Here is a 14,877-nt window from a genome sequence, read left to right on the forward strand (position 1 = left end):
ATGTTGAATAATTAAATTAATTATTAAGTAAAATAATTAATTAATTAATTAATAATATTACATAAATGTGAGATACTTCTTAAGTGAGAGGAAGAAATAAAAAGATTAGTTTAATTAATTGACCATTATAAAACAATTAATGTGACAACACATTTACATGTATATATATAAATAAATATATATACATATTTATATAAGTATATATATTAATTCATATATATAATCAATACATATTATATAAACACACAAAAATGTGTAGAATTAAAATTTAAGTCTTGACATAATAGGAATGTAAATATAAATGATGCGATGAAATAAAAAATAACTAAAAATGCCCAAATAATTATTGTATATCTATCGACTTACGAGTAAACAAAAATAATAAAAAAAATAAAATTTATTTATAATTTATCATTACATTTCATTATTATCACATCTAATCATTGTTTCATGTGTTTTTTTAAACAGTTTACAGCATCTTCCATTTTGTTGCGCTCGGCCGCCAGTAGTGGCGTTGTTTGGAAGCCATCTTGTCGGTCTATTTCTATGAGATTGTTTTGCAATATATACTCGATAACGGGTACATTTCCAATAGAAGCTGCGATATGAAGCGCAGTTTGTCGAATTGAGTCTATTGAATTAATATCGCAGCCCAATTTAAGCAAACGATTGAAAACTTCAAAATTTTTACTTTTTACAGATTCATGGAGTGGTAAAAGCCCAGAATAGTCTGGTTTGGTGAGCAATTCTTTTGAAGCTGCTGCTAATATCTCTACAGCCTCGGAAAATCCGTGAAATGCTATCAAAGTATTTAAATTAGGAGTTAGATGATAAAATTAGCAGATAATTTGATAATTTTTTGGATTTTTTAATCAAGAAAGACTATTAAGTAAAAAAATATTTTTAAAACATTGTCAAATTTTTTTTTCAATAAAAAATTTTCAGATGAAATTAATTTCAAAAATTAAAATCACCATACCAGCAATGTGCAAAGCAGTCCGTCCATTTTTGCTAGCAGAATCGATCAAGGGCTTCATCTCAGACAATATCAACTGGATGATGTCGATATTACCCGAGCGACAAGCTATGTGCAAGCAATTCCAGCCATCTTTATTCCGCAGTTCTAAATTGGCGCGATTTTTTATTAAAATTTTTGCAGAATTAAAAGCTTCTGGAGTATTTTTGGTGCAAGCTAACATCAGAGGCGTCCAATCAGCGCGTTTCAATGCATCCACCGTCGCTCCTAAAAAGAATCCTCAAAATTTTTGATTAAATGCCCTTTTTAATTGTAAAAAATTAAAGCACTTACCTTGAGAAAGTAAAAATTCAATAACTTTTGGTCTTGCAAATTGCGCGGCTTCGTGCAATGGTCGCTTCATGTCTTTATTAGCGACATCTGTTTTAAATTCCGGTTTTGAAAAGCCATTGCATAAAAATAGAACAATTTCCAAATTCCCTTCCCGCGCTGATACGTGCAAAGCTGTATCTCCCGAAACTTCATGCCGGAATACCGTCCAATCAGTAATTTTGTGCTCCTCAACAAAGTTTTTTAATTTTTGAAAATCGCCTTTTTGTGTTAGATGCAAAAATTCTTTTGAAATTAATGCGTCAATCATTATTAATTATCAATTACAATTAATTATTTTAATATTATTTAATTTAAGAGCTACAAAATTATTTACGATGTAAACAAACCATTGAAACTTACTTATACTCCGTCGGTACCTTTCCACCTGCGAGAATAAATCAATACTCTCGCCATCTGTATTACAAAACTCAAATTTTTGGCTAAATTTTTTTCCTCCCGATAAATTCAAATAAAATTAGCATTTTTGTATGAAAGAAAAAAAAATATTCTTTAAAGAAATAAATATAGTATTGAAATATTTGTAAGATAAGGTCATATCCGATTTACTCATTAAAAATCAGTGAGTCAGCCGACAAAAAAAATACCGATATCATCCCGATCTTAGAAAGTGTATATTTAATTAAAATATCATTGTACCTACTAGAGTACTGTTATTAATATCGTCATCATAAAGCAATAATTTATTGTCAATAGCCAGCATATTTTTTCAATTTCTCATAAAGTGATTCATTTCGTTTGCCAGCTCATCAATTATCTCGACATTTATATTTAAACAACTCGACATTTTCTTTGTTCAGATAAATTTAAATATCTAATAATAATAACTTATTAGTAACCTATTTAATTTTATCAAATATATATTGTAAATTTAAATTTAATGAAACATAGACGATCGATAATAGTACTTGGTGCCTGGTACCAATACATAATTTTACGGAAGTATAAATATTCGTTTTAAAATAATCTATCGATTTTTTTTTAATGTAATTTAAACATGCCCGCTTTGAAGTTTTATAATTAATAATTAATTACGAGTGAGTATCGATCTATCGTTGATATATTTTATAAATATTATGTATATATATTTATAAAGAACCTTCAACGATGTCATAGATGTCACCGATCACTGACGAAACTATTCTTCGCGAAGGATAAATTATTATCGCGATAGACAGAATCGAAGTCATGAAAATAAATCGTTATCGATTTTGCCGGTAATTACAATCGACATCCGTATACAAGAATGATGATGAGATTTAACAATATAATTATTGTGTAATAGTAATGACAGTAATAAAAATAACTAGTGCCAATAATTATAAAAATTTTCCGTTGTTTTTTTTTCCCGAGAAAAAAAATTTTATCTCCTTATTAATTATTTATAAAATTACCGATATTTCGGTAAAAAACAAAGTATTTACTCAAATTGTCATTTTACTTGTTATTATTGACTGTTATTGTTTTTTTCGATGTAATAATAATGATAATAAAAAGATAATAAATCAAAAATTCACAGTTCAAGGAGTAACAAGGTTAAAAAAAATGTTCCAACGTAAAATGTAATCTAAACGACAGTGAGTATTAAACGTCCTTGTCATTTTAACGAACGCGCATTATACCGTGCTACGAATATTTAAACAAAAACGCTTTCAACATATACCCTTCGTAAAACTAAACATTACTATGGTTAATGATTAATAATAATAATAATAATTATAATTGTAATGAAAATAATGATAATAGTAGTTTAAATTGTAATTATAATTTTAATTATGATTATGATTACCAAAAGAAATATTGAAACTTGAGGTTGCGGATATAGTAAGGATAAGGCTGCCGGAATCGGATAAATCAATGACCAATTTTAATTGATAATTATCAATGACATTATATGACCAACAATGTTAAATCGGACGTATTGCATTGACAAAAATAAATTTATTTACTTAAATGTGAGTAAAAAATATTTTTTATTACATAAATACTCGGCAAAAAAATTAAACTGCTTACGGAACAGAACAAGGATGAGATGGTGGAATTACCGTCGAATGAGTCACACATAACTTGGAATGCAACCCGTCGTACCTAAATAAAGTACCTGCGATATATTATATATAAATAATAAATCAAACTCCCGGAAGAAATAAAAATCTGATGAAAACAGTATCAGTAAGTATTTTTAATTTTTAATCATAATTATTGTGTATTTATTTATGAATGAATTAATCAATGAATTAATTAATTAAAGTTGAGGTAAAAAAAAAATGTTAATTGCAGATTGAGAGAGGGAGAGACTGAAGATGTCTAGAAGTGGGAAAAAATATTAGAGAGAAGGAGATGTTGAACCCGAATAAAAGAAAGAAGAAAATAGCTTAGATCCACCAGAATCGCCGCGGATATATCTCCCGGCTGGCTATTACGATCGGAATACCGATCGAATACCTCGAGCGAATTCCTCAAGCCCCCCACAAGTACTATACGTGGTACATGGTACATGCTGTATGGTGTATGCTAGTCGGTAGTACATTACATGGAAGAAATTAAATTAAATCAGACAGAGGAATGAGGTCTACTGTATTGAGGTTTGAGGTACTTAGCCATCTCTGATCGACGAATGAGAGTGCGCAGTCCCGTACTGAGCTTTACTTCGGGATCTATAACCATTCCGACGATATGTTTACGCTACCTTGCGATTATCAAGACAACCAAGACGTCAACAACATTGTCGTAACCAAGTAGCATTTACGTGACTACCAAGCTTTTATTATTTTTATCAGATTTTATTTTTTTTAAGCTACATTTTGATTAAAATTTTTAGAGTAAAAATTAATGTACTGAGATATTGTTGTGCATAAATATAAAAATTTTAAATAATTTTTTTTTTCCATTAAGCTTGATATTATTTAATATATGATAAATTTTGACATTTTGAATTATTAAATTAATATTTATAATTTTATTTAGCCATAAATAATTTTCAATGTCAAGTACAAAGAAATTGCCTTAAAAAAAAATAATTTACAGCAAAATAAAAATACAAATATTAATTTAATAATTCAAAATTGTAGTTAATTATTGACAAATGATAATTAGATAAAAAAAAAAAGAAAAAGGGAAAGTGTGAAGTGATGTGTAAAGACTGAAATATGATTAACTATCACGCGACAAGCCGACATGCATCATCCTATCGATATCGATATTCCCGATTATAATAATAATAATAATAATAATAATAATAATAATAATAATAATAATAATAATAATAATAATAATAATAATAATAATAATAATAATAATAATAATGACAGTACAAGAACAATACAGAGTAATGTAAGTCGAGTAAGAGATGGTTGAAGGTGAAATAAATACAAGTGTAAGGAAAAGACAAAGGAATGAACAAAACGTGAGGCGAGGAGAAGACTTTAAAGGAAAATAGTAGAAGAGAACCAAGAGCAAGACCACGAAGAAGAAGAAGAAGAAGAAGCAGAAGAGGTAGTAGAGAAGAGGAAGTGGAGAACGGATACCTGGGACCTGGGACGACGGCAAATATACTCACTCACAGTCCATTACCAGCCAGAACACGTTCCGCACGATTTCGTTTTATTTACCGGCGCAACCGAGATCATTTGTTCTAACTCATTGTTTTAAATACACTTGTTCCTCACGATACAATAAGCTCGGTAATTATCTGTTTTAGGGTGTTGACTTTTACTTTTCAGTTAAAAGTGAAAAATTAATTTATTTTGCCATCTTATTAACCAGCATTTTTAATAATGACGTTTTTAAATGATTATGACTAGTGACAAGTTATTTTAATTAAAATCTAAAATAATTCTCAATCAATAATAAATACATATAAAATCGAAAATATAATTCAAGTGAATGAAAATCTGTGTGGATGACCTTCTACGACCCAGCATCGATCGAAAACGACTAAGTGTCGGCTACACGTGGTCTTAATCACCACAAGTTTTGATTAAGATAACGAATGGAAATGTTATTCAAAAATTTTTTTATCGTTTTGATAATTATAAATATTCATTTAACATACGGTAAGTTGATAATTGTTTTAATAACGATATAACTTGTAATGTTTCATCAGATTTTTTTTTTGTTATTTTTTTCTACTATATTTGTTTTATTATTTAATTGTTATATAGGATAATCGTTCATACGATTTAATTGTCAACTTGTCAATTTAAATTTACAATAAAGGTGTTTGTTAACTCGATTATTTTAGTACGTACGTAAATGTTTATTGTTAAGATGATATTTTTCTTACATTGACGCACTCACAATCCTCGGAATAGAATAAATCATTATTTAAGTAAATATTACTTATTTATTTCGAATTTTAACGAGCCGTTTCCATTAAAGTATCATTTACTTTGACGCACTAATGTCTTTTTAATTACGCTAGTGATATTTCACGGCTGATGATTGTAATTATACTAATAATGAGTCATTTGAAAAAATTTTTTTTTTAAATCAAATGAACTGGATAAAAATATATATTTAATATTCCTCCAATGCCAAGTTACAATGGGCATTTATATTGTTATTAAGTTACTTGAGTTAAAACTACTAATTTATTTTTTACGTAATACAGGATGCACGCTAGTACATTCTCGAAGAGACTTGGAATTTTAAATTGATCTATACTTAATAGTTTGTATAAATTATTATGCAATCTAATACAAATATATCATTATACAATTTTTTACAACCAAAAATTTGCTTTTCATTGTTTCAATCCAGTTAATTATTTTTACGGTAAAAATATTTAAGCCAAGTCAAAAATAATTTACTTTAATGTTAATATTCTGAGTAATTTTAAAAAACGTAATATTGCAAGAAATTTTATTTATATTTTACAATGCATAATGATAAAAAACGATAGTAATTTTTATGAATATTATTCATAGTTCCGCACATTCTTTATGACAAGTATTTTAAAATCTATTTTTTTTTTATCTCAAATTACAACACGTGTAATAAGCATTTACGCTAAAAATTAATATCGCAATTTTTCAACAAATTTAATTTTCTTTTTAGTAAAAAATTGATAAATTTCATAATTGTTTACTTCACAGAAATAAAAAGTAAATGATTCACTTTCGCTTGAGACAAGCTCAAAAATTCTAGATTTTCTGTACCATGGCATTGACACTCGATAAATCCCGAGCATGTACTATAAACCAAGAAACAAGTTAGCGAACTTTTACAATCACAAACCGTGACCTAGAGATTTATGTAAATAACAAAAATTATATATATTTGTAGTGCAACAACCAGTTGCAAAGTATTTTAAAAATTCCAGTCCTCAATTTATCAGATACATTTAAATCCTCTGTTTATAAATTAATCGACTAATTCCGGATCATAATACAAAATCCAGTTTTTTAATAAAATAAAAATTATTCGTAAAAAATTTGAATTAATATATTAAAAAAAAAAAAATTAACTTGATTCTTGAAGAAAAAAAAATTTTAAATCAAGAAAATTATTTTTAGGAATTTTGTCAGAAAATTTTTTTATCGAATAAAAAATAAAAAATTTATGAATGAATTGTATATCAATAGGTCATATAACTAGGTGGGTAACATAGAAAGTAAAGCACAGTGTAATTAAATGTAGGCTGCAATAAAATACGGCGGCCTACGTGACACCGAGAAACTTCCTGTGGAAGATTATTAGCATAAAAAAAAATTACTCCAATTTTAATTGCAATTGTAATTGTAAGAGAATGTTTACTGCCGGTAGGAAGAGCGACCGAAGCCTTGACAAATGCATCGATACCCGGCAGCACGACACCGGCGGTTGTCACCTTAGACACGGAGAGGCCCGAATTTTCTCCAGAGTCCCAATTTGAATCTCAGCAAGATGCTAATAATTACGAGGATAATAACAGCGCGAGTTCGGTGATTTTTGTCGACGTTCCTCAGCACACGGAGACCGCACTGGGAACGTCTGTGTTATTAGCATGTCGAACGGCCCATCCAGTCGTTGATTGCCAGTGGTCCTGGCAGCCTCTGCCACCGGTAAATCTACCTCTTCCGGACATCAACCCTTCGAATTCCAACGAGACGACTCGTGAAATTCTACAGGTTTCGACAGAAGCTGTTTTTTCCCCGCCGACAGAGGCCAACACTCAGTCATTGCCGGTTAAACAATTTCCGGCTTTCGGTAATAATAGTAATGACTGTTCGGTCAGATTTAAAAATTACAAATATGAACAGGTTGGATATTGGACCTGCGCTGCACGCACTACCGTTAATACCTCTTTTGTCAGTACTTTGCCCGCTAAATTGAGCATTGTCGCTCATACACCTGGTTGGTATTTATTCTCATTTTTAATTTTAATTATAAAAAATTTTATAACAATTCTAGATACCTTGTATCTCGTGAACTATTGACATTTTTAAAGATGTAAGCTCATCCCGATGTTACACTCATCAAGAGCTTTCATTTGAGTACCCACATCAATTTTTCATATATTTATATATATTATATATGAAAAATATATGAAAAATGCATGTGGGTACTCTCATGAAAGCTCTCGATGAGTATAACATCGGGATGAGCTTATCAAAAAAGTCAGTAATATCAGTGATTAATTAATTACGCAATTTAAAATAAATAAAAATAGTTACAGAAGACCCGATAACATTTTTGGAGTCGGATGACGCAATCGAAGCAGCGCCTTCGTCGCCGTTCGAAATTCCCTGCCGAACCTTGAGCCCGGTTTCAGAATGTCAGTGGTCCTGGCGGCTGGCGAACCAGACCGAACTTTGGAACATTGAAGTGAAGAAGTTCCCGTCTTTCGGCGCAAACAACACCGACTGCACCATAAAGTTCCCTTCGGCGCTGCCAGAGAAAGAGGGACTGTGGACCTGCGGGGTTCTGAGTAACAGCGCTCAGAACTCCAGCAGCTTTGTGGTTAACAGACCGATAAAGCTGTTGCTGTCGGAAGGTAGGTTTGATAATACATTTATTGTATATTTTTGTTATTGTATGGGATCGAAATGAAATAATCGGGATGTGTTCACAATACTTGACAAGACTTGAGCTATTTATGGAATTTGCTTGTAAATTCCAGTGGAATTCATACAGCTTTCGCGAGGTATCCAGACAGCCTTAGGGGAATCTGCCCTGCTCAGATGCCAGGTGAACAAACCGGTCGTACAATGCGAGTGGTCTTGGAAACCCCTCAATTCCAGTAAAGAGCCCATGGTCATAAAAAATTTTGTGCCAAATGACGATAACAAGCATGACTGTTCAGTAAGATTTAAAAATGTACTCGAGGAGGAGGAGGGTCTTTGGACTTGTGCCGTAAGATTAACATCCCACGGGCGGCTTCACGAGGCTGCTCCTGCTAAATTCACACTTTTGCCTTCTGGTAATTGTTTTATTTCATTTTTTTATAGTAAAAAATACAAAACAATCTCTAATTGAGGTGAGGTAAATGACCGGCTTACTATTTTTCCGTTCCAGCAAAGATAAATTTCACTGAAGCGCCGGAAAATATGTCGGTTGCGGTCTCGAGCCATCAGCTGCTCAAGTGCGTCGCGAATACTCGCGTCGAAAAATGCACCTGGTTGTGGAAGTCGCTGAATGATGACGGCGAAGTTGTCGCTAAGGATTCTTTCCCCAGTTACGGGAGCCTGGGAACTAATTGCAGTCTTAATTTAAAAGCTATTCGCCTGGAAGATCAAGGGTACTGGGCTTGCCAGGCCATCGCTCCTAATAATGTCATTCTTTCTTCACCCTATGCTGAAGTTATTGTTTACAAACAAGGTAATTTTTATTGATAATCTAAATTATTAAGGACAATATATAATCTACAATAAAAAATTTTTTTGACTTATTATTTTCTTGCATATATTTTTTTTATTAAAAAATTTATTATAAAAAAAATTTGCTCTAGTAATTTTAATTAATTAATTTGTTTTATAATAATTTAATATTATAAAATATAATTAAAGTTAATATAATTAAAAAAAAAAAAAATTTTTTTTCCAGAAAAAGTTGAATTTTCTGAGCTATTGCAAGACATCCAAATTTCATCTGGCAGCAGCGTTTACTTGCGATGTGTAACTTCATCCCTGGTGGAACAGTGCAGATGGTCATTAACGCCGGTGAATTCCAACACAACGGTGGTAGTAAAACAATTCAAGCCAGTAGTCCCCGCGGGTCGCGACTGCAGCGTAAGATTGAGCCACGCGTTGGCCGAGCAAGAGGGCCTGTGGACCTGCGGTGTAAAAGTTCACGGGACCGAGACTTACATGAACGCTCCGCCGGCAAAGCTGAGCCTCCTCGAACCAGGTATCAATGATAAATCATTACCATAAACGAAAGCGACTGTCATTTACCCTCCGATCCGTACTCAACTGTCATCGCATCGGTTCAAGACTATTTCTGCTGCTGGTTGGTGGTGGAAGTACACTATAGTCATAAGTCATTAAAACTTGTACTTAATCATGAACAAAACGCTCAAAGATATTTTATTATATTAATTATTTTATTTAATTACTATTTAATTGCATTTATCATTTATTATTATTGTAATTCCCGAGATTAATTTAAAATATTAATATATGGTTAATTGTATGTGCATGACTTTTTGCTTAATATTTTTATCAGACTTTAATTAAATAAATTAATTAATTTAAGGTAGTGTAAGCGATCAATTATATTCTCTAGGAATTTTTATTTATTTAAATAAAGTAAGAGGCTAATTTTAAAAAAATGTACAAATTTAAATTCTCAAATTTAATCACTTTCATCAACAATGTGCCTTAATTAATTTATTTATCAATAATCATTCAAATAAGTAAATTTTAGTGCAATAAAATATTATTAAGTTGTTATTATTATAAAAGTATTAATAAAAACCGAATTTTTAATAAAGAATATTTTAAATATTTTTTAAACCACGTCAATTTTATTAATTTATCAATACAAGTGGCACTTACTACGCTTCATACGCACTTGCACGTCTTGAGTTACCACTTTCAAATTTCAAGCACTCTGAGGTATGAAACTTTATTAAAATAAAAAAATTAATTTAATTTAAAGTAAAAGATCCAGTTATTGACACTTGCAATTTTATTTTAATAAAATAAAAAAAAACACCTCTAATAAATTAATAAATATAATTTTTTAATTAGAATAAAATTGCAAGTCTCAATAACTGGGTCTTTTACCTGATATATTTTATAAAAAAAAAGGATTTTAAATTTTAGAGCCAGTAAGAGTTGTAATTACAACAAACACCCATGAAATTGTTACTCTGGGTTGCAAACTTTACCCTCTGCCTTCAGACACTACATGCCAATGGGCTCACGATTTAAAAGATAAAAAGCGAACAAATGTGACCCATAAATTAAGGTGACTAATAATTTAAATATGACTACTGGTATAAATTAATAAATTATTTAAAAAATTGAAAACAAATAGGCAAGGCGTACTAATGAATCATACTTCAGGAATTTGTACGATACAGTTTAAGCCGGATGTCAATGATCTGGGACTGTGGACTTGTAAATTTATTATTAAGACAGATAAAGGCAACTTTGTGTTGGGAAATTCTTCGCTGACGCTGGTCATTAAATACACAGGTATGTAATTTATTTTTTGCCGGAATTAGCTAATATTTGTTCGGGTTTTAGGATCGAGTTTGGAATGTTTTAGAGGACCAACGGCTGGGATGGATAGTCGGCGCAGCGACGACTTTTGTTCTCTTTCTCATGATTCTGGCGGTGGTATTAATTGTTTGGAGAGCGAGGCTATTTACAATGGAATCGACGAGGATTTTTGAAACTGCGCCGCTTAGAGAGAAAAATCGAGAGGACAGAAAGGACTCAGTGGATCTAGAATTGTCGGATACTAGATTATCTGTTCATTCGTCGAGTAATTCGGTTTTGTCAAGGAACTCGACGTTTTTGAGAAATGCTGATAAATATCAGCACCCGAGATAAACTGTATCATTTGCAATGAATAATAAAAAATGATAAAAATAACTCACCGATTAATTGAGAGCGTCGAGCTGGCGTTGAATTTTTTCTAAATTTTCGTACAAGTCTGATAAGCTTGACTTGTCCATTTCTACTGTAAGAGGTTTGGATTTTCCGGTTGTGTTCAATTGCAATAATAAGACTGGTTTATTGTCAGCAGCGTGGACTGGAGAAAATGCTTGGATGTTGAAACTCCAATTGATATCGTGGACCTGCAAAAATTTTTATAATAACTATAGAAGATATTTGATAATTTAGAAAAATTTTGTATCATAAAAATTAGAAAAAAAAATTGACAGAAATTTAAAAAAATTAAAAATGCAAATTTTTTAAAATAATTTTTTGGAATGAATTTGTTTGTTAAAAAAAAAAATAAAATTGATTGAGTGACTGCTAACTTTATGAAATTTTAGAAAAAAAATTTACTTGATTAGGAAATACAGATTTACGACGCAACACTTCAATTATTTGCTGGGAATAAGTTGTCCAAGTGTTGACAAATATCGAGATTTTGTCGTCGGAAATTCCAAAGCATGATTTCATAAAACTTTCCATCTCAGCCGACTCGACCATACTGAACCCGGCTTGAGTATAAACAAAAGTTATTGTGTCAAGCAATAAACTCAGATTTTCTTTTTTTAAATTAAGAGACAGCATAAGTTTTTCCTCTTCATCTTCGCTAAAAATTTTGTCACTTCCTGAGTGAAGTCCTTGACAGATATGGCTTACCAGCTGACGGAATTTTGTGTTTTCCAGCTGTTCTACTATTTCTAAGCCTTTTTTTAGCCTAAAAAAATAAAAATAAGTCAGTAATCTAATTAAATTAGAGTTTTTGATAATTATAAACAATACCTTGGAGTTAGTGTAATCCACATTTTGATGAAATTGACAGATTTAATTATCCAAGTGATAGTTTTACGCGAAATTTATTTTAAAAATAATAAATTGATAACAATATTATTATTATTTTAATTTTAATTTAGAATTATTACTGAAACTGACAGAAAAATAAAAAAAAGTAAACACAGTATTTGTTGATAAAACCTCTATGAAATTTTTTGGCGCGCTACCTATCGTTAAAAAAAGAAACTAAAAATTCAGGACCGGTATTTTAGTTTCTGATAAAAAGTAATTAAAATGAATTAATTTTTTAAGATTATTTAGCAAAAATAAATTAATCATAATTATTTTTGAATTAATAATTTTTTTTTTTTTTATAAACAAAAAAACAGAAATATGTCTTTTTTATTTACTTAATTCAATAAATTTGAATTTCAAGATTCGATTTCTACACATGCGCATTCTAAAATCAGTTACGGCCGGAATTAGAAGCTTCGCTTGAAACTACAACAAAACAGTGCAAAGTGCTCTGATTTTTAGTGCGTAAAATGTGTAATAGTGATTAATTAATTAAAAAATCAATTAATTTCCAAGTAAATTCAGTGATTAATTATAAATTTCAATAAAAAGTGTAAAGAAACTAGTTAAAAAGTTTTTTTTTCTGTAAGTGCTTGCAGATAGCCAACTTGTGCATTCCAGTTGATTATTTTTTCAGCTTGGTGAGTTATAATATGCCTATTTTTACAATTTTATTGTTTATAATATTTTTTTGACACCTAAAAATCATCAGCAATTAATTTATTTTGCAAAAATAATTTTTTTTTTTTACTATTATTATTTTTTGGCGCTATAACAGCAGCCGCCATTTTAACGCTGTCAGTATTTTCCCACCTCTCCATTTTACCAACTGTTTCATTTTCGTGTCACTCTGAACGAAATTGTCATAAACTATCTATGCCTAAAAGCGATCATATGGTTTCTTTCTGAATCATCAATCGGCACAACAAAACACACCTCCAAAATATATTAAGTGTAAATAAATTTAGTGAGTTAACCTTACCAGTGACTTATAAATTCAAGAGTCATAAATAAATAGCTCCAGAAAAATAATAAAAGTTGATAGTGCACAGTAAGTAGTGTTAATTATAAAAAAAAATAACCAAACATAATAATAAGAATGTCAGGACACGGTCAGCACCGTGACAGACCTCGCAGGAGAGATTCACGGGACGACTACGAGCAGAATAATCGTCGCGAGCGCAGCAACAAAGACAGGTATCACGAAAAAAATGATAGACATGACAATAACCGGAACAACGACGACAGATCACCTCCTAGAGAACGTCAGCGACCTAGAGAGCGCAGTCGTTCGCGACAACGCGACGAGAGGAGAGGTTCCAGGTTCGACAACCGGAGGAATGACAGACGTGAGCGAAACCACGACAGATTCTCCAACCACGACGAAGATGCTGGTAATCAGAGGGTCAAGAGAGAGTCTTCTCCAGACTGGGGCCGATCTCGACCCAAAGACGAGGAGAAGCCCAAGCCAGTCGAGAAGGAAAAGCCAAACTTTGAATTGTCCGGGAAGCTGACCGAGGACGTGAACACCATCAACGGAGTCGTCATCAAATATGCAGAGCCTGACGACGCCAAGAAGCCTAAACGTCGTTGGAGGTTATACCCGTTTAAAGGCGAGAAGGCGCTTCCTTTTATTCCTGTCCATCGTCAGTCTGCTTACCTGCTAGGCAGAGACAGAAAGGTCGCTGACATTCCTCTGGATCATCCGTCTTGTTCCAAGCAGCATGCTGCTCTTCAGTATCGTCTCGTTTCCTATGAGAGAGAGGATGGCAAGTTTGGCAAGCGGGTCAGGCCTTACCTCATCGACCTCGAGTCTGCTAATGGCACCACTGTCAATAATGTCAAGCTCGAAGCCAAGAGATTTCACGAGCTTCTCGAGAGGGATGTTATCAAGTTTGGATTCAGCTCCAGGGAGTATGTCTTGTTGCATGAACACAGTAAGGATGACGAGGATGATGATGATGGTGTTGATGTTCCTAATGACACTTAGGTATTATTTCATTTTTATTTTCTGTATTATTTAAATTTAAAGTGATTGCAAGGTTGCCAGGTTGTAATTAATAATTAATTGAACTAAAAATAATTGATAATTTTATTTTTCAAGAATTAATGATTAATAAAATTTTTTTTTCAGATTCCTATGGACGTGTGATCGTTATACTCTTTCAATTTTACTTAGACTATGTAGGTCGAATGTTAAAGTACCTGGTAACGATCTAATTTAATATTACCAATTATTGTTGTTAATAATTATTAATATTACTTCGTAATTTTCAGAATTAAGATTAATTAGTGGGATCAGATAATTGTAAATCAAATTTCGCATCTACATTTAAGAGTGTTTGAGTTATATTTTTTTTTTTTCCATTGTTATTAGTAAGTAATAATTGTAAATTTACGATTTATTAAATTGCTTATATAATTAATAGTTTAATTACCATTAGTAATAATAATTGTAAAAAGAATTAATGTTTGTTTTATTTAATCACTTTATTACGTCTTTGAGAATTATAATTATTTTTTTCAATATATTTAAAATTGATTAGTGAAAAATTTTATTTCTTTGGTCGACAT

General features: G+C 31.1%; 4 protein-coding genes and 1 long non-coding RNA gene across 10 annotated transcripts in view; 3 read left to right on the forward strand and 2 right to left on the reverse strand.

The window, feature by feature from the left end:
* Positions 1 to 12,403, reverse strand: part of Vlet (COMM domain containing 10 protein valette) — a 154,030-nt gene extending 141,627 nt beyond the window's left edge. The window contains exons 1-4 of one of the 2 annotated variants that reach the window (XM_074242276.1): positions 12,238 to 12,403; positions 11,812 to 12,172; positions 11,397 to 11,597; positions 9,676 to 9,814 (exon numbers count right to left, since the gene is read on the reverse strand). In XM_074242276.1, coding sequence (XP_074098377.1) covers positions 11,400 to 11,597; positions 11,812 to 12,172; positions 12,238 to 12,260 — 582 coding nt within the window. In that variant the 5' untranslated portion in view covers positions 12,261 to 12,403 and the 3' untranslated portion in view covers positions 9,676 to 9,814; positions 11,397 to 11,399. Of the gene's footprint in view, positions 1 to 9,675; positions 9,815 to 11,396; positions 11,598 to 11,811; positions 12,173 to 12,237 lie in introns of those variants that run through there. The other variant, XM_074242277.1, reaches the window with a different exon arrangement.
* On the reverse strand, positions 383 to 7,125 carry LOC141527031 (ankyrin repeat domain-containing protein 16). 3 transcript variants are annotated; one of them, XM_074242273.1, is made up of 5 exons: positions 5,617 to 7,125; positions 3,380 to 3,454; positions 1,310 to 1,532; positions 980 to 1,243; positions 383 to 799 (listed from the first exon to the last, which is right to left on the reverse strand). In XM_074242273.1, the coding sequence occupies exons 2-5, from the start codon at positions 3,428 to 3,430 to the stop codon at positions 441 to 443; spliced, it is 897 nt and encodes a 298-aa protein (XP_074098374.1). In that variant the 5' UTR covers positions 3,431 to 3,454; positions 5,617 to 7,125; the 3' UTR covers positions 383 to 440. The 3 variants fall into 3 exon arrangements, with proteins under 3 accessions (XP_074098374.1, XP_074098375.1, XP_074098373.1); XM_074242274.1 differs by lacking the exon at positions 5,617 to 7,125 and adding an exon at positions 4,926 to 5,015; XM_074242272.1 differs by lacking the exons at positions 3,380 to 3,454; positions 5,617 to 7,125 and having other exon boundaries at positions 1,310 to 1,616.
* LOC141527035 (uncharacterized) lies at positions 2,265 to 4,373 on the forward strand. Its single transcript, XR_012479123.1, has 3 exons — positions 2,265 to 2,403; positions 2,483 to 3,538; positions 3,647 to 4,373. It is a non-coding gene; the product is annotated as an uncharacterized LOC141527035 (long non-coding RNA).
* On the forward strand, positions 5,282 to 11,386 carry LOC141527034 (uncharacterized). The gene is made up of 9 exons (XM_074242278.1): positions 5,282 to 5,421; positions 7,133 to 7,702; positions 8,019 to 8,342; positions 8,469 to 8,768; positions 8,864 to 9,166; positions 9,392 to 9,694; positions 10,615 to 10,759; positions 10,829 to 10,989; positions 11,063 to 11,386. The coding sequence occupies exons 1-9, from the start codon at positions 5,358 to 5,360 to the stop codon at positions 11,347 to 11,349; spliced, it is 2,457 nt and encodes an 818-aa protein (XP_074098379.1). The 5' UTR covers positions 5,282 to 5,357; the 3' UTR covers positions 11,350 to 11,386.
* Positions 12,404 to 13,195: 792 nt separating the features above from the next.
* LOC141527032 (smad nuclear-interacting protein 1) lies at positions 13,196 to 14,768 on the forward strand. 3 transcript variants are annotated; one of them, XR_012479122.1, is made up of 3 exons: positions 13,196 to 14,293; positions 14,438 to 14,487; positions 14,581 to 14,768. XR_012479122.1 is itself a non-coding variant. In XM_074242275.1 (2 exons), exon 1 carries the CDS (start codon positions 13,403 to 13,405, stop codon positions 14,291 to 14,293), a length of 891 nt encoding a protein of 296 aa, XP_074098376.1. In that variant the 5' UTR covers positions 13,197 to 13,402; the 3' UTR covers positions 14,438 to 14,768. The 3 variants fall into 3 exon arrangements, 1 of the variants encoding a protein (XP_074098376.1); XR_012479121.1 differs by having other exon boundaries at positions 13,197 to 14,293; positions 14,438 to 14,511; XM_074242275.1 differs by having other exon boundaries at positions 13,197 to 14,293; positions 14,438 to 14,768.
* Positions 14,769 to 14,877: the final 109 nt, after the last annotated feature.

Source organism: Cotesia typhae, unplaced genomic scaffold (genome assembly GCF_013202065.1).
Source record: "Cotesia typhae breed Kobodo isofemale line unplaced genomic scaffold, CoteBio_Ctyphae contig_4, whole genome shotgun sequence".
Lineage (NCBI taxonomy): Eukaryota > Metazoa > Arthropoda > Insecta > Hymenoptera > Braconidae > Cotesia > Cotesia typhae.

Bases quoted from the DNA above. Each gene is read 5' to 3' on its own strand.
- LOC141527031 (XM_074242272.1), bottom strand. From the start codon at position 1,616: ATGATTGACGCATTAATTTCAAAAGAATTTTTGCATCTAACACAAAAA. The intron at 1,244-1,309 runs GTAAGTGCTTTA...GATTCTTTTTAG, and splicing joins TGAATTTTTACTTTCTCAAG to GAGCGACGGTGGATGCATTG. The intron at 800-979 runs GTATGGTGATTT...ATACTTTGATAG, and splicing joins GACTGCTTTGCACATTGCTG to CATTTCACGGATTTTCCGAG.
- LOC141527032 (XM_074242275.1), top strand. From the start codon at position 13,403: ATGTCAGGACACGGTCAGCACCGTGACAGACCTCGCAGGAGAGATTCA.
- LOC141527034 (XM_074242278.1), top strand. From the start codon at position 5,358: ATGGAAATGTTATTCAAAAATTTTTTTATCGTTTTGATAATTATAAAT. The intron at 5,422-7,132 runs GTAAGTTGATAA...TACTGCCGGTAG, and splicing joins AAATATTCATTTAACATACG to GAAGAGCGACCGAAGCCTTG. The intron at 10,760-10,828 runs GTGACTAATAAT...GAAAACAAATAG, and splicing joins AATGTGACCCATAAATTAAG to GCAAGGCGTACTAATGAATC.